The sequence below is a fragment of the Aulonocara sp. 'chitande type north' Nkhata Bay genome, linkage group LG3 (genome assembly GCF_057382095.1).
Source record: "Aulonocara sp. 'chitande type north' Nkhata Bay isolate Kocher_YH1m ecotype deep benthic linkage group LG3, A_spYH_male_GT1.1, whole genome shotgun sequence".
Lineage (NCBI taxonomy): Eukaryota > Metazoa > Chordata > Actinopteri > Cichliformes > Cichlidae > Aulonocara > Aulonocara sp. 'chitande type north' Nkhata Bay.
In genome coordinates this window covers 3,317,043-3,340,379 of record NC_141346.1, presented here as the reverse complement: position 1 = coordinate 3,340,379, position 23,337 = coordinate 3,317,043, and the positions used below count along the sequence as shown (strand labels likewise).

Genomic DNA, 23,337 nt, shown 5'->3' with positions numbered 1-23,337 from the left:
ATGTTTCTTTTCTTTCTCCCTCAGAGTGCAGACATGTCTGCTGCCAGCAATCTGCGATCTGAAGATCAGTTTCTGTGCTCCATCTGTCTGGATGTGTTCACTGCTCCAGTCACTACACCATGTGGACACAACTTCTGCAAAACCTGCATCAGTCAGCACTGGGACATGAATGTCATCTGTCAGTGTCCCATGTGTAACGAGACTTTCTACACTCGACCTCAGCTGAGGGTCAACACCTTCATCTCTGAGATGGTTGCTCAGTTCAGACGTGAAGCTCAGCAGAAAGCCAGCAGCAGCAGCTCAGAGCAACAAGCTGCCAAACCAGGAGAAGTTCCCTGTGACGTCTGCACTGGAACCAGACTGAAGGCCCTGAAGTCCTGCCTGGTGTGTCAGACCTCCTACTGTCAGACTCACCTGGAGCCTCATCTGACAGTGAAACGTCTGAAAAGACATCAGCTGATTGATGCTGTGGAGAGCCTGGAAGGCAGGATGTGCACGAAGCATGATAACCTTCTGCAGCTGTTCTGTAAGACCGACCAGACATGTGTCTGCGTGCTCTGCTCTGTTTTAGACCACAAGAACCACGAGTTTGTTCCTCTGAGAGAAGAATATGAAGGAAAGAAGGCAGAGCTGGAGAAGACAGAGGCTGAGATTCAGCAGATGATCCAGAAGAGACGACTGAAGATTCAGGAGATCACAGAGTCGGTGAAGATGAGTAAAGATGCTGCAGACAGACAGAAAGCAGAAGGTGTTCAGGTCCTCACGGCTCTGATGGAGTCTGTTGAGAGACGCCTGAAGAAGCTCATGAAGGAGATCGAAGACAAACAGGAAGCTACAGAGAAACAGGCTGAAGGTCTCATCAAAGATCTGGAACAGGAAATCTCTGAGCTGATGGAGAGAAGCTCTGAGGTGGAGCAGCTCTCACGCTCCGAAGACCACCTCCACCTCCTCCAAAGCTTCTCCTCCCTGAAAGCTGCTCCACCCAGCAAGGACTGGACAGAGGTCAGAGTTCATCCACCATCATATGAGGGGACTGTGGGGAGAGCTGTGGCTCAGCTGGAGGAGACAGTCTGGAAACCCATGAAAAAGAAGCTGTTTGAGGCTGAGCTGCAGAGGGTCCAGCAGGATGAGGTGGATGTGACTCTGGATCCTGATACAGCTCATCCTGACCTCATCCTGTCTGATAATGGAAAACAAGTTTATGATACTGATGTGGAGAAGAATCTTCCAGACAACCCAGAGAGATTTTCTCAATGTCCTGGTGTTTTAGGAGAGCAGAGTTTCTCTTCAGGCAGATTTTACTTTGAGGTTCAGGTTAAAGGAAAGACTGAGTGGGAATTAGGAGTGGCCACAGAGTCGATCAACAGGAAGGGAATAATCAGAGCGAGTCCTCAGGATGGTTTCTGGACTGTAGGGCTGGTAAATGGAAATGAGTACATAGCTGGTGCTTCCCCTCTAGTCCCCCTCTGTCTCCATCCTGGTCCTGAGAAGGTGGGGGTGTTTGTGGATTATGAGGAGGGTCTGGTCTCCTTTTATGATGTAGGTGCTGCAGCTCTGATCTACTCCTTTAATGGCTGCTCCTTCACTCACAAACTCCACCCATTCTTCTGTCCCTGTCCTAATGATGGAGGTAAAAACTCTGCACCTCTGATCATCTGTCCTGTCAATCAAACTGATCAACGACTGATTTTATTGGATGAATGATTGATTTTTCTTGAAGGGAACAAATGAACACATTGAGTGTAAATCCTCTACAGTCTCCATGTTTCTATAGAATCTGATCATCAGGACTCTGATTCACACTTTGATTCTCATGGAGTTTGATTTGAACAGAAGAAAAGTTGAATCAGGAAATGTTCCCACTGATGGAGACTCGAGCTGAAGAGCAAATATCAGAGAACAAATGTCCAAAAGCTTCATTTCCAATAAAGTTTGTTCAATGCTTTGAGTGAATCCAGACTCATGTGTGGCTGTTATACGGAGCATCAGAGTCCAGCTGAGTTATGTTGGATACAAACTGCTTATTTTGGCTCTGTGAGGAGTTTTGTTCACTGAAAACTGATGAGACGGATAATATTCAAAGAACTCTGTAGAGATTCATGCATCCATGTTCTCCACCTGCAGGTGTGGAGGAGAAAGGTGGAGCACAGACTGCTGCATCCTTCCAGTCACATCATTTTGATGATTATATTTGCATGTTGTGATGATTTGGGTTAAAGACAAACAGAGTTGAACGGCTGCAGTCACAGCATGAAGACGATGCTGAAGCTGAGCTGTCAGTGAACATGTTTCACTGTGATTTGATTTGAAGAATAGAAAGTGTGTGTGGCTGCTGACAGCTGCAGTCTCTGCTAGTCTGCATAACACACACACAACTTTCCCCCTGAGGCAACGATGCAGCAACAACACAACAGCTGCAGACACACACACGATTGTGCGCTCCCTTTCAGTCTGAACTCTCAAACACACAAACAAACTCTATCAATGTCGTACTGTTAAAGAACACTTTACTTTTCCTTTATCTCACATTTTCATTTCATTACATAATTTTCTGATTCATCTTAATCCTTAATCTTAACCTTTGACCTGTTTCCTTGTTGGCTTTGATAAACCTTGAAATTTCTTTCACCTTTAAACTTCAGGCTTAAATTCAACCTTTGTCAAAAACCTTCTTACTAACTTGTAATACCAACTTTATCTATTAAACATGTATCTTGTCATATAAACACTCGATCTAACTGAGACTGACAGAACTGTAACCACTCACTGCTCAAATTTTAATTTGGTTTATGGCGAATTTTGCAGCTTTTGATATAACAGGCTCTGCTTACCTTTATTTTGAAGGGCTTCTGTGAGGGTGAATCAGTTTCCTCCAGTTCTGGCGTCTGACAGCAGCTCCGTCAGGAGCCTCTCCAATCCTCCTTTTCTCCTTTCCAACCCAAAAATCACGTCGGGTCACCGATTTTGTTGTGTTCAAATGTTTTCAGAAGGAATTCAGGAGAAAAAGATTTAAAAAGATTTCCTTCAGCAGTTGAAATGACAAGTTTACAGGATTCCAGTGTGACAGCAGTCTGCCTCACACCAAGGATAACTCTGAAACAGCCGTATAGCTCATATACTGTGACTATAAGCTTATTCTGGCTCTCCTCTCCCAACATGAACATGGCAGTCTGCTGCCAATCTTCCCCATTCAGTCCCTTTGACCTCATACATACTTATGTTTTTTTCATTTACAATTAAAGCATTTTCAGCTATTTTCCAACTTCTTCTTCTGTGTAAACATCAGCATTTACCAGTTCAGCCCTTGTTTTCAGGCTAAAAATTCTGTTTTTTTAAATCTCATTGCATACATTCAGATTTCAGCATTCACACTGCAGTTTCTTCAGAAAATGCACTTTCTAGTTTCATATGTGACTTTTCTATCAGCTGAACAAACTGTGCATGCAAATTCACGCTAAAGTTAAATGCAGAGAAAGCGCAGAGTCTCTGCTTTCAGAAACAACTGGATTAGTTTCAATTGACCAATCGGTTCAAAAGTTACGGTAATTTAAAAACACGTTGCAAAAACCTGTCGCCGCTTGTTGGATTGTGAGTTTCGGCATTAAAATGCAATTCTACATCCAGACACTAAAGGGCGCAGAGCGCGATGGTGGTACCGAGCAGTGTTTTGGGGCACAGAAAAAGAATTTCACAGAAAGAACTTCCTGTTGTGAAGCTAACGCCAGCACAGCAGGTGTCTTTTAGTGATGGTAAATTTGATTCTTTTTACTGAATCGAGTTTTAATGAGTCACTCACCAAAGTGAATTGGAATTTTTGAGTCATTTGATTCATTGATTCAGTTGACCAGAGAGTGCAAAAAATGTACATTTTCACTCAAACTTAATTTGTTTCTCTTTTCATGTAAATCCTACTGCTAAGATGAGTGATTCTAAAAAAAACAACAAAAAAACCCAACTATTTTATAGAGCAAAAACATTTCTAAAATTAAGCAATTTCCTATCAAAATTGCTTAATAAACATTTATTTTGTTTATTTTTATTTCATTAGTATTTTCCTTAAATGTGTTAGATATATATTTTCTCATCTAAATGTCCACTGAGCTGTGAGACAGGGTGCGGTAATGCGCCTTAACATTGGTTGCCAACCAAGAACATTGGTTGCCAATTCACAATTCAGACCAGGAAGGGAGGGGGTGAGTAGCTCAAATGTGCTGTTAGCATGTTAGCAGAGTGATGCTACTGTGAACCGAGGAGCTATTTTCTTGATGTGAGCTTCTGCTCGGGGTTTTTTCTTCCAGTTCAGAGCAGAATTTTTTTTGTTAAGATACTGGATGTTGTGTTTTTCTCCACAATTTTAATTATAAGCTAGATACATTGCTGCTAACAGCAACAGGGATGAGTCAGTGAGTCAGTTGGGCTTGTGAATCATGATTCATGAGTCAGTAAAGTGATTCGCGAGTATTGAACGATTCGTTCATGATTCGCGCATCACTAGTGTCTTTTGTGTTCACGATTTAAAGATTATTGCGTTTTCGTCTACTTGTTGCCCAGGCTGACAGCAGGTTCATTGCCTCAGGTTAGTAAACACACATTACAATGAATGTGTGCACGGCACACCTCACAGTACAGGATGTTGTTTGATCATTCGCACATCTCGGTAAAGGATGCGGGTCATTGTGTGTACATTGTGGGTTTAGGCTGCAGGTGGATTGATGCTAATGCTAGCAACTTAGCTAATGCAGAATACAGTGGAACCCCGACTTACGAAAACCCTGTTTAACGAAAAATTCAAATTACGAAGGCACTGAACGGCAATATTTCTGCCCGTGTTACGGCAAAATGCCCGCGTAACGAAATCCGCTGGCTCTGATTGGCTGAGCCTTCAATGCCCACAATGCCTTCCGAATCATGTGACAACCCCTTGGCTTCCGTACTTAGCTCTGCTGCAAGGTACCTTTTAACCCTCCTTTTTTTGACGCTTTGTTTCCTCAAAAATCTTACGCTGACTTCACAAGATGCCAAAAGAACAGAAGAAGGATAAAAGGGAAAGCAAGTCTTCCCAGAACGATAAAATACAAGATTTGGCTTCAGCTGCGGATGACCACGACTACTGCCTCTCAGACATGGAGTTTGAAAGTGGCAGCGGGGAAAAAAGGAATCTGGAGGAAATGAATGACTTGCTTCTCTCGACTCCGTCTAAAGGTGACCATCTGAGAAAGATTGCTAAACCCAGTCCCACAGCGAGCGACATCCAAGCAGCTATTCAAGCTCTCCACGTGCAATTTGATAAACAAGATGACCAAATGGCGGACATTAACAAAAATTATCGGAGAATGCCTCGTTGATTACCAGTCTTGCTGAGTCCATTGAATTCAATGCAGCTGAAGACCGTGATTGTAAAGATAAAATCGCAGGTTTGGAGAAGGAAGCCTCAACCTTACGGAGAGAAGTTGATGAACTCAAAGACAAGGCAAGAGAACGAGACCGGTATTCACGAAGGTGGAATTTAAGGATTAAAGGAATGAAAGAAGGCGAATATATCAGAAAAGAGGTGATCAAAATTCTCGCCAGGATCGCCCCAGAATGGTCAGATAATATGGAAGACATTGTGGACACTGTGCACCGGATTAAAAGAAAAGAAGAGGGCAGAAATCGCCAAGTCATAATTCAGTTCACAAAGCGCCTACACCGAGACAGAATATGGAAGAAGTCCAAAAATGCTCAGATTTCTGAGAGTGAAAAAATCTTTTTTGCCGAGGACTTGATGAAGGAGTATCGTGTGGAGAGGGAGAAAGTTTGGCCGAAAATTTTACAAGCCAGAAATGCGGGGGAGAAGGCTTACTACAAAGGAGCTGTCGGTTATATTAACAGCCGTCGCGTTCTGGCGGATGGCTGAAAAGTGTTCACTTTTACTTGTCTGTGAAGGTTCTCAGTCATCCAGGTCATCGTAGTCAAAGGAGCTTGCAAAGAAAAGCGTCTGGACTTCTTTAAGTTACTTGAAGACGTTTCACCTCTCATCCGAGAAGCTTCTTCAGTTCTAAGGTCAAATGGTGGAGAGTCCCAGATATAAACCTAGTGGGAGTTTACCCCCACAGAGGGACAAAAGGACCCCTGATGATCCTCTAATCGCCTGAGCCAAGGTGTGAAACTGGGTGTGGGTCCCAATCAGCCAGAGTTTCGGGTGGGTTCATTGTGAAACCTGGCCCCACCTTATCATGCGAATTCCTGAGATCAGATGGCCCAGGATATGAGTGGGCGTTAAGGCGTCTGGGAAGGGATCTCAAAACTGGATTATAGATGGCAGAGAGTTGGTGTCGTAAACCCCCGCCTCTGTTCAAAGATGGTCGCTCACAGTGGACATAGATGGCTTCTTTCACTCCTCTTTCAAACCATCTGTCCTCTCTGTCCAAAATGTGAACATTGGCATCCTCAAAGAGTGACCTTTGACCTTTAGATGCAGACGGACTGCTGAGTCTTGTCCTGTGGAGGTGGCTCTTCTGTGTTGTGCCATGCGCTTGTGAAGTGGCTGTTTGGTCTCTCCAATGTAGAGGTCTGGGCATTCCTCGCTGCACTGTACAGCATACACCACATTGTTAAGTTTGTGTTTTGGCGTTTTGTCTTTCGGGTGAACCAGTTTCTGTCTAAGCGTGTTGCTGGGTCTGAAATGCACCGGGATGTCATGCTTGGAGAAAACTCTCCTGAGTTTTTCTGATACACCGGTGTTAGATTATAATATTATTTTATGCCATGTTAGACCCCTAATTAAAGATTGTGAATTATTATGTAGTTTTAGTTTGCATTATTCTCCTGAATTAGAAGAAGCTGATAACTATTGCATTAGTTAAACTGATTTGCATTATATTAAACTGCTGACTTATTGTGAATGAATGATATTGTTTCATGATGCATTATACTGCTGAGTTATAAGAAATACTGTTTGCAGAAAGTCATCGTCTTATTTGTCTGATTAGAAGAGAACATGCTGGAGTTTTCTGCCCCATCTCAGCAGGAGCAGATAAACAGGGAGCCAAGGTCGTAGCTTAGGCGCTGTGTGAGAGAAAGCATGTGAATGTTTAGGCTTTTTATGATAAGGTGGAGGCACCAGAGGTTATAAGAGTTTGAGCAATGCTCCACCATTTTGAGATCAGAGGCTGTCTGCATCAGTGTCCATCTCCCACATGTGTGATCATTAAAAATCATCGTTTGACTCAACCCGACCGGACCAGTGTTGTTATTGTGGTTTTTCTCTTGTCTCCATCCCCAATATTTTTGAACCTTAACATTTTGGGGGCTCGTCCTGTGGTATTGGGGTGGAATTTAAAAGTTTGGACGGTCCGAGGTTGTCGAACGGACAGGCACGAGCCAGTGGTCTGATGTGAGTGGGCATAAGCCGGCTTATCTAAAGGTAAGGCACTACCTGTTGAATTATTTCCAAAGTGTGCCAAATTGGATATGACTAAATTAAAGTCTACTCACTGAAATTACTGGTAGAGGGTCTGTTTTGATTTTGATGAGGATCCCCGTGTGTTATGCAGTTAAAGTCGGCTAAGAGTCTTTAATGAAGTTGAAAAAGTATGAAATGCTGGGTTAGAGTCCCAAGGAAATGAAAGAAATGCTGGGTTAGAGTCCCAAGGAATTGAGATAAAGGCTCAAGTAGTTTGGTAGGGAATTGGTCATGTTGTTGGTTAGAGTCCAAATTGGTTGTAAGTGTGGTCCTGTGTGATTATAAGTGAGGGTAGGCTCCATTGACCTCTAGGTGGCACTTGCCTTAGTCAGACTCTTGTTTTAGGGCGTTGACTGTTGTTTCAAATTGTTATAAATTATTATAGAACGGCACCAAAAGTTGCTAAGAAGCGCATAGCCCGGAGGTTACGCTCCCTCCTGGCCGTGGACGCACGGTCTTGACCTGTCGGCGAACAGGGTTAGTTCAGTTTGGCTTATCTGTGGGGTACAGGGCATCCTGAAATAAGCTAGGAGTTAGATTCTCCTCACCGTTGGAAACGGTGTGATGTGCTTTTTTGGACAAAGTTAAATTGAGTTAGGGATTTTAGAAATTAGGTCAGAAACTGTTCCAGAAGTAACAGATACTGTTTGATTGATTACAACAAAGTGACCTTTCTTCGGTTGGACCCGTTATGGTTAAATTTGTCGAAATTTGTTAGGTGCTGAATCTGTCAGGCCTGTCAGTGGTTGTAAATATAAGACGTCTTTGTAATATAAAATAAAAGAGTTTTGTCTGAGCTTTGTGTGAGATTGTGGGTGAGGTGCAGCTGCAGCGCTGCGAGCTATTTTTAGACTGTGTGTGAACATGCAAATGAGCTGTGACGCGCACAGAGGACTTTGCTTCCTGTTTAGCGTGTTATTGAGTTTTATAATTATGAGTTGCAAACAATGATACATGCCTGTAATTAAAACGCTGATTTTGCTGATTATAATACTACAGATAAGGTTTGAATGACTACGCTGAATGTTTGATGTTTGGCTGGGTTTTGATATAAAAGAGACAAATCGTGCATGATTAAGACCGGCACGTCAGCCGGCAGAGTAAGATTATGATGAAAATGATATTAAATAAATCTCTCAGTGTGTTGATACAGGTGGCTACGGGCCTGGACCAACTGCCCCCACAAGCACAGCGGCCGAAGCAAATTATAGTAATGGAAACCAAACTCAGCAAGAATCAGCAGCTGTGGAAAAGACAGCAGCTAGCAGAGAATTAAAGGAGAAATTAAGAGAAGTTTTAACACATAAAATTGGGGCCAACAGACTTGTGGAGGTTGGGAAGGCGCCCGGAGCATCACAATAAAAAGGTGAAACAAAAACACACACAAGCAGAGAAATGTGAGAGAGAGGCACATGTTAGAGAAATGCCTCGTTTGAGAAAAAACGTTAAATTAGCCCATTTACAAACGCACATACACGCAATGAAGAAACAGCTTACACCCATGAACATGTGAAGATTTTCCAGCAAGTTTAAAGCAGTGAAACTTAACATACATCCGCCGTTAAATAATAAAGTCTATCCACTACTAACAAATAAACTCTCTGGGTTGCAGGACAACAACTTAACTTCAAAAAAAAAAAAAAAGAAGACACGACAAATTTAGTGGTTAATAAAAGTCAAATTGTGACATGTTTTCTGCTGATTGATTAATACAAGTGATTACTAAATGAAAGAAAATTCCAATTTTTGTGCTTTTAAACACGATCTTAAGAATTTTAACAGGTACCTGTGTTGTCCTGTCAGCTTAGTGGGTCATGAGTGGATTATATGGTGAGAAAAAACAAAAAAAGGGGGAGAGAAGGCTGACACAGGGCCTGGTCCCGTTGTTTCTCCCCTCTCTGAATAACGCAGCCAACACAACATCATTTTCCTGTTCGTTTGTTTTTGTTTTGTGTTTGTTTTGTTTTTTCTCTTTATGCTTGATTACAGGCTGCTTTGTCACCCGGAAAAGCCGAGGCGGACCCTGGACTCCTGCTCTCCCCTCTACCATCTTTGCTCTCTCCTCTACCATCTTCGATGTGACTCTGACCAAATGCTAAAGCAGCTGGACCCACAACAACAACTTGAAAACATCAACAGTGCTGCAGGAAAACGATCTCATGCTGCAGAGACGGAGAGAGTTAAATCCAAGGCCCGTTTCACTACACGGGGAGATTTCCGTCAGCGTCTCTTCTTTCTGGGAAGACTGAGAAAGGCCCGGCTCCCACCACCGATTCTGACCACCTTATATAAAGGAACTATTGAGAGCATCCTGAGCAGCTATATCACTGTCTGGTTCGGGAACAGCACCATGCCGGACAGACAAGCTCTACAGAGGGTTGTGCAATCAGCTGAGCGCACCATCCGCTCCAAGCTCCCTGACCTGCACGCAATCTACAGCAGGCGGTGCTGGACCAAGGCCAGGAAGATCGTGAAGGACCTCAGCCATCCCAACAACAGACTGTTCTCTCTGTTGCTGTGTACGTGACAAATAAACATCTGGATTTGGAAAACAAGGCACTCGCAAAGCCACCAGCATTGTGCCTGATTGGACACACCCCTCTCACACACTCTTCACACTCTTGCCATATGGAAAAAGACAGCTTCAGCTGACAGAGCTGTGACGAGACGCCCATTAAGCCCAGATGAAAAGTGAGGCCGAGCAAAACAATGCTGACCTTAACCACTCTGCATTAAAACTGTGCAGGACAGTGACGGACCAACAATGACCATCGGGCAGCAAAAAGGGCGTGCCAGAGACAGGAGGAGTAACTGAGGTCAGGAGGCACCTAAGAATGGACAAAACACCAGGAGAAAATAAGCTGAAGGCACAGGTGTCGGGGCTCGGCCAGGAGCTGACCTCTGAGAAGAGCCGAAAAGCAGAGCCGCAAAAGGCTGTGGAGCAAAGCAAGGAAAACATCGATGGACTTCAATCTGAAGTGGACGGAAAAGATTGTGAGGTTTCTGCCCCTCAGTAAGAGCTCAAGGCATCAGAGCAGAAAACTGAGCATGGCTCAGGAGGAGCTGGCTGATTATCGAACCCATCAGGCTTGGAGTCCCAGACACACGACTTGAAATCAGGCTCAGGACCTCAGCAAGGAGATGAGAACAAAGCAGAACGAGCAGCAGTGACAGCAGCTGAACTTTGACCTGAATAAAATCTTGACTTGGCTGGGAGAAACAGAGGAAGAGCTGGAGCAGCAGCGTAGACTGGAGCTTGACACTGACATCCAGACGATTGAGCTGCGTATCAAAACCCTGAAGGAGCTACAGAAGCAAAAGGGTCAAGCTAAGGAGGAGTGGAATAAGGAGAAGATGCAGGACACTGGAGAAAAGCACTGCCTCAATTGGGGCCAGAACCAGTATGGACAGAACTTTGAGCAGCAGCACCAACAGATGCAAACGGACTGAAAAGGAGGAGGGCAGGACCCCAGGGCACGCTTCAGGCCGTGGTTTACCCAGAACACCAGAACAGGAAAGTGATGAACACAAACACACACACAAACACACACATCTACATGCACTGACTCAGAATGAAGAGAAACACACATATGCACTCGTTGATTGAGTGAGAAATGACACACACACGTGCAAAAAATCGAAACTGAGAAGTGATACACACACACGCTGATGCAATGAAGAATGCTTTACTAACAAATGCTGCACACAAACATCCAAATATGGAGTCGGTTAAAACAATAAGAACTCATTGATTGTTTATTGGTCAAATGCATTTCATGCCACACAGAGGGCATCTGTGTAGATTTAGGGGACAAGGTCTAAAGTAGTTTGGTTGTGAAAACAATGTCTGTGCGTGATGTCTGTTTATGGCTTAAGGCCTCCACTGAATTGTGTACTGTGCTTCACACAGCCTGATAAGGAGCAGTGGTACAGAGTGAAAATGATGAGTGAATGATGTGAGTTTTATTTCGGAGAGAATATGAAAAGGTTGTGTTGATTTGACTCAGTTGTTTAAGTTTCTGCCAAAGCAAAACATTTGTGTGTAACCAGTGTCTACTATTGAATCAAGTCAATCCAACATGTTTTTGTCAGTGAAAAAAAAGGAGTTACGGTGCCTGTAGGCCTACACAATACAGTGTGTGAAGGTTTGGTTGATTTTGGGGTTTTGTTTGACACTAGGTTGATTCTATCAGTGAGGTTTGGATTGTTTTCCTTCTCTAAGAGAGAGAAAGATGGTTTGAACTTTGGACATGTTTGCAATGGGCCCCAGTATCTGTTATTATATTAGTATTTTATTGGTTGCGTTTGTTTGTGCTTTTGTTACAGTGCACTGAGATAAGAACATCAGAGGTATGATCCACCGGTGGTTATATTTTGGTATTTTGTGAGTTCCTGATTTAACAAATCAGCTCTTTAATCCAGGCCTGAGAGATTGAACTTTAAAGCGCTATAAAATATTCTTACTGAAAACAGTCGCAAAGTGTTTTTCTCCATGATTATAATGAGCTTGGGAGAAATTCACTTATATGGGACACTAATCGAATGAGAAGTCCTGAAGCCTAAAAGGATTGCAGCGAGTCAATCCAGTCCAAAGAAGGAAAAACAAACAAGGAACTGTTTCCTTTAAAATGATGACGTCATCTTGCTGGTGATGGAGCCTCGAATAGGTTGCACGTGAGGCTCGATTATCAGCAATATCTGGTATGAATGTGTGTGGATGTATGCATGTGACTGGACTGTGATGGACTGACGACTAAAAGTTTTAACTGACTTGATACTGAGACAAAAACGGTGCCGACTTTATGATTATTGAATGTCCACAGACAATTCACCCAGCCTGTAAAAGAAGGGTGGAGGTTTTGTCTTGCTTTGTTTTGTTTTTGTAAGAACAGAAGAATGACAGAGACTAAAGAGCTGTAGCTTCACAGGAGTGTGAACTGCAGACTGAACCCTTTGGTTGCTAATTTTGAGTTACTGATGTTTGCATTAAGAAAATTGTGTTTTAGTAGCTGTGTTTTAATTAAGGTATCACATTATATTGTTGGGAATGTTAAATGCTAAAGTGAAGAAAAGGTTTGATTCCACTCATGACTGAACATGTTATTATTAACCATAGTGGGTCACTGTAAAGAGTCAATTAATTGTATAAAGAAAAAACAAACAAAAAACCCTCCACTGAGGTCTATGAATAACAGGGGAATGATAGACAGCCACACTCAAAATGGAGATATGTAATGATAAACACTGGTCCCCGTCTTTTGGGCGCTTTCTTGAAATAGTCAGCAATTTAAAAGTAAAATAGAACCGACAGCGGCATGTGCTGAGGGGTGGTGCTGCACAACAACCAGAGCGAAATAAAGAAAATTATTGTGTTTAGCTTTGAGAAATTCAAATTAAAATGTACCATTACACTCAGAGGATCAATATGAAGTTTGATATATGTTAATTTTGAATGAAGTACATGACTGGTGACTGTTCTGTCCTGAGCTTTTGTTTTTACAGCACCCGCTTGATCACACCAACAGTTTCTCGCCATCGAAGAGGGGTACTTGCAAAAAATAGAGAATGGGGAGGAATATCATCAAAACTGGAAAAAGGTAATCCCCAAAGGGGGTGATAACGCCATAACTTTCACTTATGGTCAAATTCTCAAAATTTGACCCCGAACTCGAAAAATTCTTCAAACATTTAGAGACAGAGTGGAGGTTTAGATCAACACATGTCATAAACCACATAAGGATGGAGCATTTGAATCAAAAAGGTGAATTGGTACGCAGCAAAAATGTTGATCATATTAAGTATGTTTATTCAAGGGTGCAGAGAAGATTATTATTATTAAAGACAACAAATGAAATAACGAAAACTAGAAGTGGAAAAAATTTGCGTTAACGGTAATAAAATCAAAACAAAAAGGAATACTAACTAAAACTGTAATGAATGTTCACAAAATTAACTAGATTTATAGCAGAATGTGTTTAGTTGCATTGATAAGTAGTTTCATTTTTTCTTTTTCTTTTTTCTTTTTAAGATAAATCAAGTGTTGGGACGGTAAAATAAACACATTACAAAAACAAAATTGTTTTTAACTAATTTTATTTAAGTTTTACAACATGTGCACTACAGTGCACAAGGGGAGTTCATTGATCACGAATGTGAATTCAAGAGCTATTTAAGAAAATTACATGGTCCACTGAAATTTGTAAGCAGGATATTAAAACTTATTTATATAACAATATCACAAAGATGTAGATCAGGGACCAACTTAGAAGTCACTGACACTTCACTAGCTGTAAGCCATTGGTTCAGGAACAAGTGATTGCACTGGGCTTTCTATTTCACAAAAGCCAATTCATTTATGATATCTGAGGAAGTAATGTGATTTTTTATTTTTATTCGGACACACAAAGGAACATTTGGCACTTCCCACATCTCACATGTGTTTTACTGTTGCACCCATTCTACAACTGAAATGCCTTGGACTGTTAACCATTTCAGGCAAGGGGAGTGAACCATATTTTGCTACACTCTCATCTGATTGGGGCTTCCTTTTATTGATCTTTGGAGAGAAGTCTTCATTACTGGTACTATTCAGGTCTTGTTCACATGTTTGCCCCAGGGTTTCTCAGCCAAGAGGAGCTTGAACCCCAGATACTGGGAGTTCTTTTCACACATTGAGATCACTGATAACTTTTAGCAACGACGTGATCTTGTAGAAACAATTAGGTGTCATGGATTCAGCTATAATTGCGACTCTTATTTTTTACTTTACTGGAAAACATTTCTGCATTTTACCCATATTTTATTTTTAACTCAAAATCAAAAAAAAAAAAAATTCCAGATTCTCCTACATGTTGGTTTTGCACCAGATAGGATGACAGATTTCAGGTGGCCCTGTGTTTTTCTCTATTACCGGTACATCTGCCACTGCATCTCGATAATCTTTGTGTGGCTTCTAGTGGGTCCTGACCCTCTCATATTTTGAAAAATCTATGTTTGAATCTCCCTCAATAATTCTGTTAAGAATTCTCTCCGCCTTTGTCAAAAGTTGTCTACTAGGAAAAAGTGAAATAAATATAAGTACAAAGTCCCAATGTGTAGAGCACACATTAATAAATTAGTCATGTTCTCTGTGAAACTAAATAAGCCTAATTCTTAAAGACCCCTCAAATTATTTACTAGATGTTTATTTTTTGAATAAAATAAAAATCTGAGTTTAACAAAACATTTTAAATGTAAATATCAAGCTTACCTTTCTTTCTTCCATAAAATGTGCTTGTGGGCACGCCAGCCATTTTGAAAAGGTGGGAAAAACAATTGGCAAGGCCACACCCCCACACATGTGATATAATTTTAAAGGTACTGTTGTCCTCTCTAAGAAACATCAGGACTTAGAGGAGTGGCAAGTAGAGTATGAGAGCTACAAGCAAAAACTAAATGTGTACTACAGTGTGCAAAAATGAAATACTGGGTCATCAGGGGGTCATGAGGGACATTTATAAAACTAAAAATCCCACAAACCTCGAAGTGCACTTGAAAAGCTCACACAAGAAGGTTAACCTAGCTTACCTAGAAGACCTCATCAGGGGGAGCACACTCCCCCTCCTTGAAGAGCTCACCCACTTAACTCGCATCCCCCGAAAACAGCTAACCCCAGATAAGGCAGCGTGATGTATCCCGAGATAACAGGACTGGGACATCTAAATAAAGGTGTGAAACAATCGCATGGAAAAGGTTATCAATTGACTTCAACCAAAATTAGGACCACTCGGTGCGGCAAGAGTTAATAGTTATTAGTCTCGACACCCAAGGATAACCAGAAGAGCATGATTGATATGATGGAACTGAGATTTTGTTACACTTAATTTTTGCAAAACACAACTAAAATTAAACTGAAACTAAGGAGTTTCAGAAAATAAAAACTAGACGAAACTAGCAAAGAATTGGAAAAAATTAATTACAACTGGTAAAATTTGAAAATCTGGAGTCGAAACTAAATAAAAAATAACGGGAGAGGGTTGGTGTGACCAAGGTGTGGTTTGGCTTGTTGTATGTATATTTGAGATCATATGGCTCTGGATGGACCAGTTACCAGGGCATGGAAGGAGGACAGACTCATTAAAGGAGGAGAAGGAACTTCCTGGGATTGGAGATCCTCTGGGTGAGTGGTTGATTAAAAGCATGCATAAAATAGAAGTTATCTGTTGTTATTGATTGGTAATAGATTGATAATTGGCCACATTTACAGCTGTATTGAGTTGTTGTGGACGTAGTCGACTTCAGGTTTAAACACTCTAATTAACAGGTTGAAAATAGTGACATTAAAGGAAGAGTATGCAGCGCCACCCTGTCAGACGCCAGTGACGGTGGAGCTCACTGATGAATCAGGTGAGCTGCATTCATGGCTGATTTAAAACTAAGATCCCCCTGCTGTGGTCAGTAAGGGGAGAAAACGGGGAAATAAAATCAAAAATAAAAGAGGCATTTATAAACGTTTATGTGTCGAGTGAAACGGGACAAAAGGGGGTGTTTTACTGTTATTTTTAATATCAGCATTATTATTGTATGAGAATCAAGCAACAAGCATTGCATCGATGATCATTTATTGAAGCTTTTGACCTTATACTAACATCTGTGTTCCTGTGATTGTTATAACCTCTGATGAATCTTCTATTTACAGGTGTTAGGATAATGATATAATTTTTCATTGCAGGTGTAACCATGATCATTTTCATACATATTGCAACTTGTTGCTCATTGTAGAGTTGTGCTCAAGTTAATAAGGGTTAAAAGCTACAGTCAGCGCGAATGTCTGACTGATCTATTGAGGGGAAAGGCTTCGAGCATAGAAGGCCGCACGCGCTTACAAAACACTGATATCATGTTATTCTTTGTGATCTTTTCTTCAATTATGTCGTTAAGGTTAGTTTAAGTAGTGGCAGTTAATTAAACGACATTTATTAAAATATTAAATACCTGAGTCAGAACGTTACACGCAGATCACCTTAAGAGTCTGGGAAACTTTGTAGCGGCCTAACTTTTTTTTTGAATGTTCTAGCTCCGTTGATTTGACACATGGGGATGTGTCAAAAAAAGGGGGGAAAGTTGAGCTTTAACATCAAACAAGGATTATTTGAACATTTTATAACTTCATTTGTGTCTTTAATACCTTAGGAATGGTAAAGCTTAAGCTAATAGCGGTCCGAGAAGTTTCTGGACTTTTTTAGAGAATCAGTGAGAAGCATAGATCATCACGTCCATGTTTAAGCATTAATCATTGAAATGAACTGAATAGCATTTAGAAGATTTGTTAATTTCTTTGTCTTTTGTTAAAAAGAGGGGTTTCAATAATTTTCAGACACACCTTGCAAATGTGCTTATAATGAGTTGGCACTTGGTCTTTTGAAGGTCATAAGCTTCGTTCGGCGTGACTGTCCGGACTGATATATTGTAGGTATTGACTTTGAGTGCAGAGGGCTAAATGCAAACACGCTTACACACACATAGGATATGATTAGAATAAGTCCCTGGGACATTCTGAATGTTTTAGACCAATTCTGAATCACTAGAAGGTCAGTAGATAACAACATTAGATTATTAGGGTTAGGAAGAGAGGTGTTTTGGTTTTCTGTCTCTTACAGAGAAAGGAACAGACACCAGACGAGGTCACAGAGATGCGAGGATCCTCCGTAGCAGAGACAGACACAGTGACTGCCGAGACACCAACTGGGTCCAAGGGTCATGGCGTTTGGGCTCCAGCTAGTCACCACAAAAGGATGGATCCCATAAACACAGCGATAACCATGAAGGGGTTGGCGGAAATCCGGGAACACCAGACCAATGAAGTTCGAGAGGCTCTTGGGCAAAAAGGGGACACCTTCCTGTTCCTTTTCTGGAGGATACACAGATTGTTGTTTGAAATCGGGGCAGAATAATCCCCTGATCTGTGCCACGACTGAAGGGTTGTCTAACCCCTAAGGTTGAAGAATGAAGAGCAGAGGATCACCCAACTGGACGACACTGGTAGCTGCAGCAATAAAATAAAGGCTAAAAGCTCTTTGGACAGAGGTTCTAGTCTGAGTACGTCTGAAGGGTATAAGGGAGCACCAAAATAAAGCTGTGGGAGAACTGGGGAGTGTCATCTGTACCTGCTATTGTTGGAATCATAGCTTTTCTTACATCTGAACTGCGCAAACATAGAGGTCATCCCACATATGGTTCGCCCCTCAGGGGGACAAAGGACCTCAGGAGTGAGAAGAGATGAACCCGGCCACACTGAACTGAAGGGTGTTGGTGAGCTCATTATTCTAATGACCTCATCAGGGGGAATTGTTAGATTATAATATTATTTTATGCCATGTTATGCCCCTAATTAAAGATTGTGAATTATTATGTAGTTTTAGTTTGCATTATTCTCCTGAATTAGAAGAAGCTGATAACTATTGCATTAGTTAAACTGATGTGCATTATATTAAACTGCTGACTTATTGTGAATGAATGATATTGTTTTATGATGCATTATACTGCTGAGTTATAAGAAATACTGTTTGCAGAAAGTCATCGCCTTATTTGTCTGATTAGAAGAGAACAGAACATGCTGGAGTTTTCTGCCCCATCTCAGCAGGAGCAGATAAACAGGGAGCCAAGGTCGTAGCTTAGGCGCTGTGTGAGAGAAAGCATGTGAATGTTTAGGCTTTTTATGATAAGGTGGAGGCACCAGAGGTTATAAGAGTTTGAGCAATGCTCCACCATTTTGAGATTTTGAGGCTGTCTGCATCAGTGTCCATCTCCCACGTGTGTGATCATTAAAATCATCGTTTGACTCAACCCGACCGGACCAGTGTTGTTATTGTGGTTTTTCTCTTGTCTCCATCCCCAATATTTTGAACCATAACACTTGCTAAATACAAGGTCACTGGCGAATAAGACTTTTATTTTAAATGATCTTATTCTATCGTCGGGACTGGATTTCTTATTCCTGACGGAAACTTGGCTTCGCCCCAGCGAACTTTTTCCCTTCTCGGAGCTGCTCCCACCTGACTACGCTCTTATTAGCTCACCCCGGACCACTGGAAGAGGTGGAGGGCTAGCTTCAGTTTTTAAAGACAAACTTCGATATCGGTAGCTGCCACCTGTTCTGTACCCCAGTTTCGAGGTGCAGTTATTGGAAGTGAACTGCGCCCCCTCCATCCTCTGCGCTGTGGTGTATCGCCCCCCGAAACTTATCCAGGATTTTCTTCCAGAATTTGCTGATCTACTGGGGAGCCTTGTGCTACATTATGACCGTATACTAATTGTTGGTGACTTCAACATTCATGTTTGCTGTGAGGACAGTTCGCTAGCTAAGGATTTCCTCGCTCTTATTAGCACCCTCAATCTCACCCAGTGGGTAAGTGAACCAACTCACACAAAAGGTCATATACTTGATTTGGTACTATTTTATGGTCTGGATATTTGCATCACGGACATAGAGGACTTTGGGATTTCTGATCACTTCCCGGTTTTGTTTAATACTGTAGTGAGCGATGTGGATTTGAACAGTGATGGTCCTGTGTGGCAAACGTGCACGATTAACTCCCAGTCAATCGCCCACTTCATTGATGCTTTCCTTGACTCTCCCCTCTCTGATGCTAACTGTAATGGGGTTTTATCAGCGGATGAGTTTGCTAACCTCTTTTATACTACATGCGCTGACATTCTTAACTCTGTGGCTCCTCTGAAGATTAAATGTGCCAAATCCTCACAACCCTGGCTAAATGATGCTACTCGCGCCCTCAGGCGTGAATGTCGTCGTGCTGAAAGGAAATGGAGGAAAGACAAACTCCACGTCTCTCTGGACATCCTCCATAATTGTTTATCTAAGTATCAAAAGTCTGTTAAAGCTGCCAAATCTGCCTTTTTGTCTAGCATTATTATGACTAATAGGCACAACCCCCGAGCCCTTTTTAATACTGTAACGTTCACAAGAACCAGACGGTTGGGGTCTCAGTTTGTCCGTTTATTTGGCACATAAGCCAGCGGGTTGTTAACTCAGGGGGAAGCGCTCTCGAACTCCACCTCTCTTCAGCCTGGCACACACCAGAACAACCAGGTCCCACCCACCCCTTCCTGTACACCACAACCAAACATGAATCTTAAAGGAACAACAACAGTGTGCAGAGATCACCGACATGTCACTGTACAATAACACTTAAACATCGTTACACTGCCCCCCCAGCAATAAGTTCCTCGTCCCCGAGGGAACGACACAGTCTCTGAGGCGGGGTGGTAGCCTACGTTCCCTCCTTGACCTCCTGAGCCCCTGAGGTGGACGCGGAACTTCGGGGCTTTGGGGTGGAGAGTCCGAGGGAGGGGAACGCAGCCCCGGTCGGGGGTCCCTCTGAGCAGGGTCACGGACGCTCTGTACACGTCCCTCTGGAAAGGAGGGGAGGGACTGCCCTCTGTAGGGGGCCATCCGGTCTCTGTGCAGCGCTACTATCCTCCCCCTAGGAGGCAACTGCACCCTGTAAACAACCTCCCCTACTCGCTCTAGGACGCTGCAAGGCCCCACCCAGCTGCTATCCAGTTTAGGACACCGTCCCTTCTTCCTCTTTGGGCTGTAGACCCACACCAGCTCCCCAGCATGGAAGTGCCTCCCCTTAGTGGTGATGTCGTAATTCCTCTTTTGGCGCAGGCCTGCCTTCGCCAGCTGCTCTCGGGCGTAGGAATGTGCAGAATCCAGCCGGTCCTGCAGCTTCCTTGCGTAGTCCCGGCCCGGTGGTGCCTCTGGCGCGTCCGGGGGCTTCCCAAAAGCCAACTCTGCAGGAGTTCTCAGCTCTCTCCCTAACATGAGCAGGGCAGGCGTACATTGGGTGGAGTCCTGTACTGCCGACCTGTAGGCCATGAGGGTAAGGGGAAGATGGTAATCCCAGTCCCGTTGGTGTTCTGAGGTAAGGATGGCTAGCTGCTGGGCCAGCGTCCTGTTAAACCTTTCCACCAGCCCATCGCTTTGGGGGTGAAGTGGGGTGGTGCGGGTTTTCTTAGTCCCAAGGCGTTCACACATGGCAGCAAATACCTTGGACTCAAAGTTACGCCCCTGGTCACTGTGGAGGGTCTCTGCTGTTCCAAAGCGGCTGAACATCCCCTCCACTAATACATCAGCGACCGTCTCAGCCTCCTGATCTGGGATGGCGTATGCTTCCGGCCACTTGGTAAAATAGTCCATGGCCACAAGAACATAGCGGTTTCCTCTGTCTGTGCGAGGAAATGGGCCCATGACGTCCACAGCTACTCGCTCCATTGGGGCTCCTGCTGGTTGCTGCTGAAGCTGAGCCCGGGACTGGTCCTGTGGCCCTTTGTGTGAGGAACATGCATCACAGCTGCGGCAAAAGTCCTCCACGTCCCTCCGCTGTTGACCCCAGTAATAGCCCTGGCGGAGGCGGCGGAGAGTCTTGGAGACCCCAAAGTGGCCGGAGCCAGTGCTCCCATGGCAGGCTTCCAGCACAGCTGACCTCAGCGACCTTGGCACCACAACCTGCCACCTCTCCTCCCCCGTGGCAGGATCCTTCCAGGCACGCTCCAACACCCCCTCCTTCAGCCTGAGAGCTGCAAACTTGGCCCATAGCCCCCTGGTACAGATGGAAAACCCAGTGACCTCATCCCAAAGGGGTTGCTCCCCCTTCTCCAGCCACTGCAGGACCGGCAGCAGGTCTTGTTCCTGCCGTGCCCTCCACTCCGCTGCATCCACCATCAGAAGAGCCCTGCAGGCGAGCTGTGCTGCTCCGTCTATTGTCGTGAGTTCCCGCTCTATTTCCTCTCGCTTCTCACAGTAACGGCAGCCAGCTGCAGCACATGGGCGACGAGAGAGGGCGTCTGCGTTAGAATGGTGCGTCCCTGCTCTGTGCTCCACAGTGAAATTGAAGGCTTGGAGCTCCTCCAGCCAGCGAGCCACCTGTCCCTCTGGCTCCCTGAAAGACATCAGCCACTGAAGGGCAGCATGATCAGTTCTGATAACAAATGCTGTGCCGCACAGGTAGTACTTAAAGTGTCTCACCCCCGCCACCACAGCCAACAGCTCTCGTCGTGTGACACAGTAGCGCCGCTCACTCCTGTTCAGGACCCGGCTGAAGTACGCCACCACCTTCTCCCCTTCCGGCCCAACCTGCGACAACACCGCTCCCAGCCCCACATTACTTGCGTCAGTGTCCAGGACAAAAGGCAGGGCGGGGCCAGGGGGGGCAAGGACTGGAGACTCTGTCAGCGATCTGCGGAGGGTGTCGAACGCCTGCTGACAGTCCCGGGTCCAGATGAAGTCACGGTCCTTCTGCAGCAGGTGGAAGAGTGGTGCGGCTATGGAGGAAAAGCCCTTCACAAACCTCCTGTAATAAGACGCCAGTCCTAGGAAGCTTTTGAGCTGTTTCTGGTCTGCTGGTGTGGGCCACTCGGTAATGGTGTGAATTTTTTCCTCCAACGTGCTGATGCCCTCACGACCCAGCTTGTGGCCCAGAAACTCCACCTCCCTCCTCATGAAGTGGCACTTGTCGGGGTGCAGCTTCAGGCCTGCAGCTGCCACCCTCTCCAACACTTGTCTCAGGGCATCCAGGGCAGCATCAAAGGAGCTCCCGTGCACTAGAAGGTCATCCAGGTAAACCAGACACCGTTGCCGTGGGACGCCAGCCAGCACACTGTCCATAAGCCTCTCGAAGGTCGCAGGAGCATTGCAAAGACCAAAGCTCAGGACTTTGAACTGCCATAGTCCCCTGTTAGTGCAGAAGGCTGTCTTCGGTCTGGATTCCGGGGACAGTGGCACCTGCCAGTAGCCACTCCGCAGGTCCAGGGTGGAGAACCAGGAGGACCCGGCTACTAAGTCGAGAGACTCATCAATCCTGGGAAGGGGGTAAGAGTCCTTCTTCGTCACTTTGTTGAGTGGTCTGTAGTCCACACAGAAACGCATCCTAGGACTTTTTTTCTTAGGCACCATCACCACCGCGGAGGCCCACGGGCTATCAGATGGCTCTATGATGCCCGCCTTCATCATTTCACACAACTCTCTGTCCGCAGCCTCCTGATGAGCCAGGGGCATGCGGCGTGGGCGCACTTTAATAGGCTGGGCATCCCCGGTCTCAATGACGTGCTCTACCAAGTGTGTCAAGCCAACATCACTTTCTTTCAGGGCAAAAATGTCACTAAACTCTTTTAGTACCTGCCATAGACTCTCTTGCTGCTGTGGAGTCAGCCCCTCACAGTTCTTTGACCAGATACTCCTCACTGCTAAGAGCCTCTCCTCCTCCTCCTCCGCTCGCTGTTCTGCTGGCGGGTCTGCAGCGGTCTCTGCGGTGGAGGTGGACGCCGTGGCAGATGCTGTGCAGACCGGGGGAGGAATAAGCGGCACCTTCTTCCCATCAGGGGTTACGAGGAAGCCTTTGCCTAAGTCCAGTACACCGCCAATGGCTCGTAAAAAATCCAGCCCAAGGATGCAGGCGTCCTGCACGTCAGCCACCCAGGCAGCATAAGACACACCGAGGTCCCCCACCTTGAACTGGAACACTCCCCTCCCTCTCATTGGGGCCAGATCACCGGTCACAGTCTTAAGTTGCACATTAGTCGGTTGCACAGCAGCTCCGGTTGGGACAATATCGGGTCGGACCAGCGTTGCATTGGACCCCGTGTCCAGCAGGGCCGTACAGGACACCCCCGCGATCGTCACTGGAACATGGCAAAAGCCGCCAACCTGGGTCCAGCCCACAGCGATGGCCGCACCGGGTGTAGGTGGCGGTGGTGTGGGGATGTCGTTCTCCCAGGCCCATGTACTCCCGCCTACACGGGCCTGTGGGCGTTTCCCTGAACCGCTGCAAGCTTGGGGCACTGCCTGATGAGGTGTCCGGGTTGTCCACATCCCCAGCAGCTCTGTGGTCGGC

General features: G+C 44.6%; 1 protein-coding gene across 1 annotated transcript; it reads left to right on the top strand.

The window, feature by feature from the left end:
* LOC147333525 (E3 ubiquitin-protein ligase TRIM21-like) lies at window positions 1–2,484 on the top strand. Its single transcript, XM_086286360.1, has one exon. It carries the CDS (start codon window positions 1–3, stop codon window positions 1,702–1,704), a length of 1,704 nt encoding a protein of 567 aa, XP_086142486.1. The 3' UTR covers window positions 1,705–2,484.
* Window positions 2,485–23,337: the final 20,853 nt, after the last annotated feature.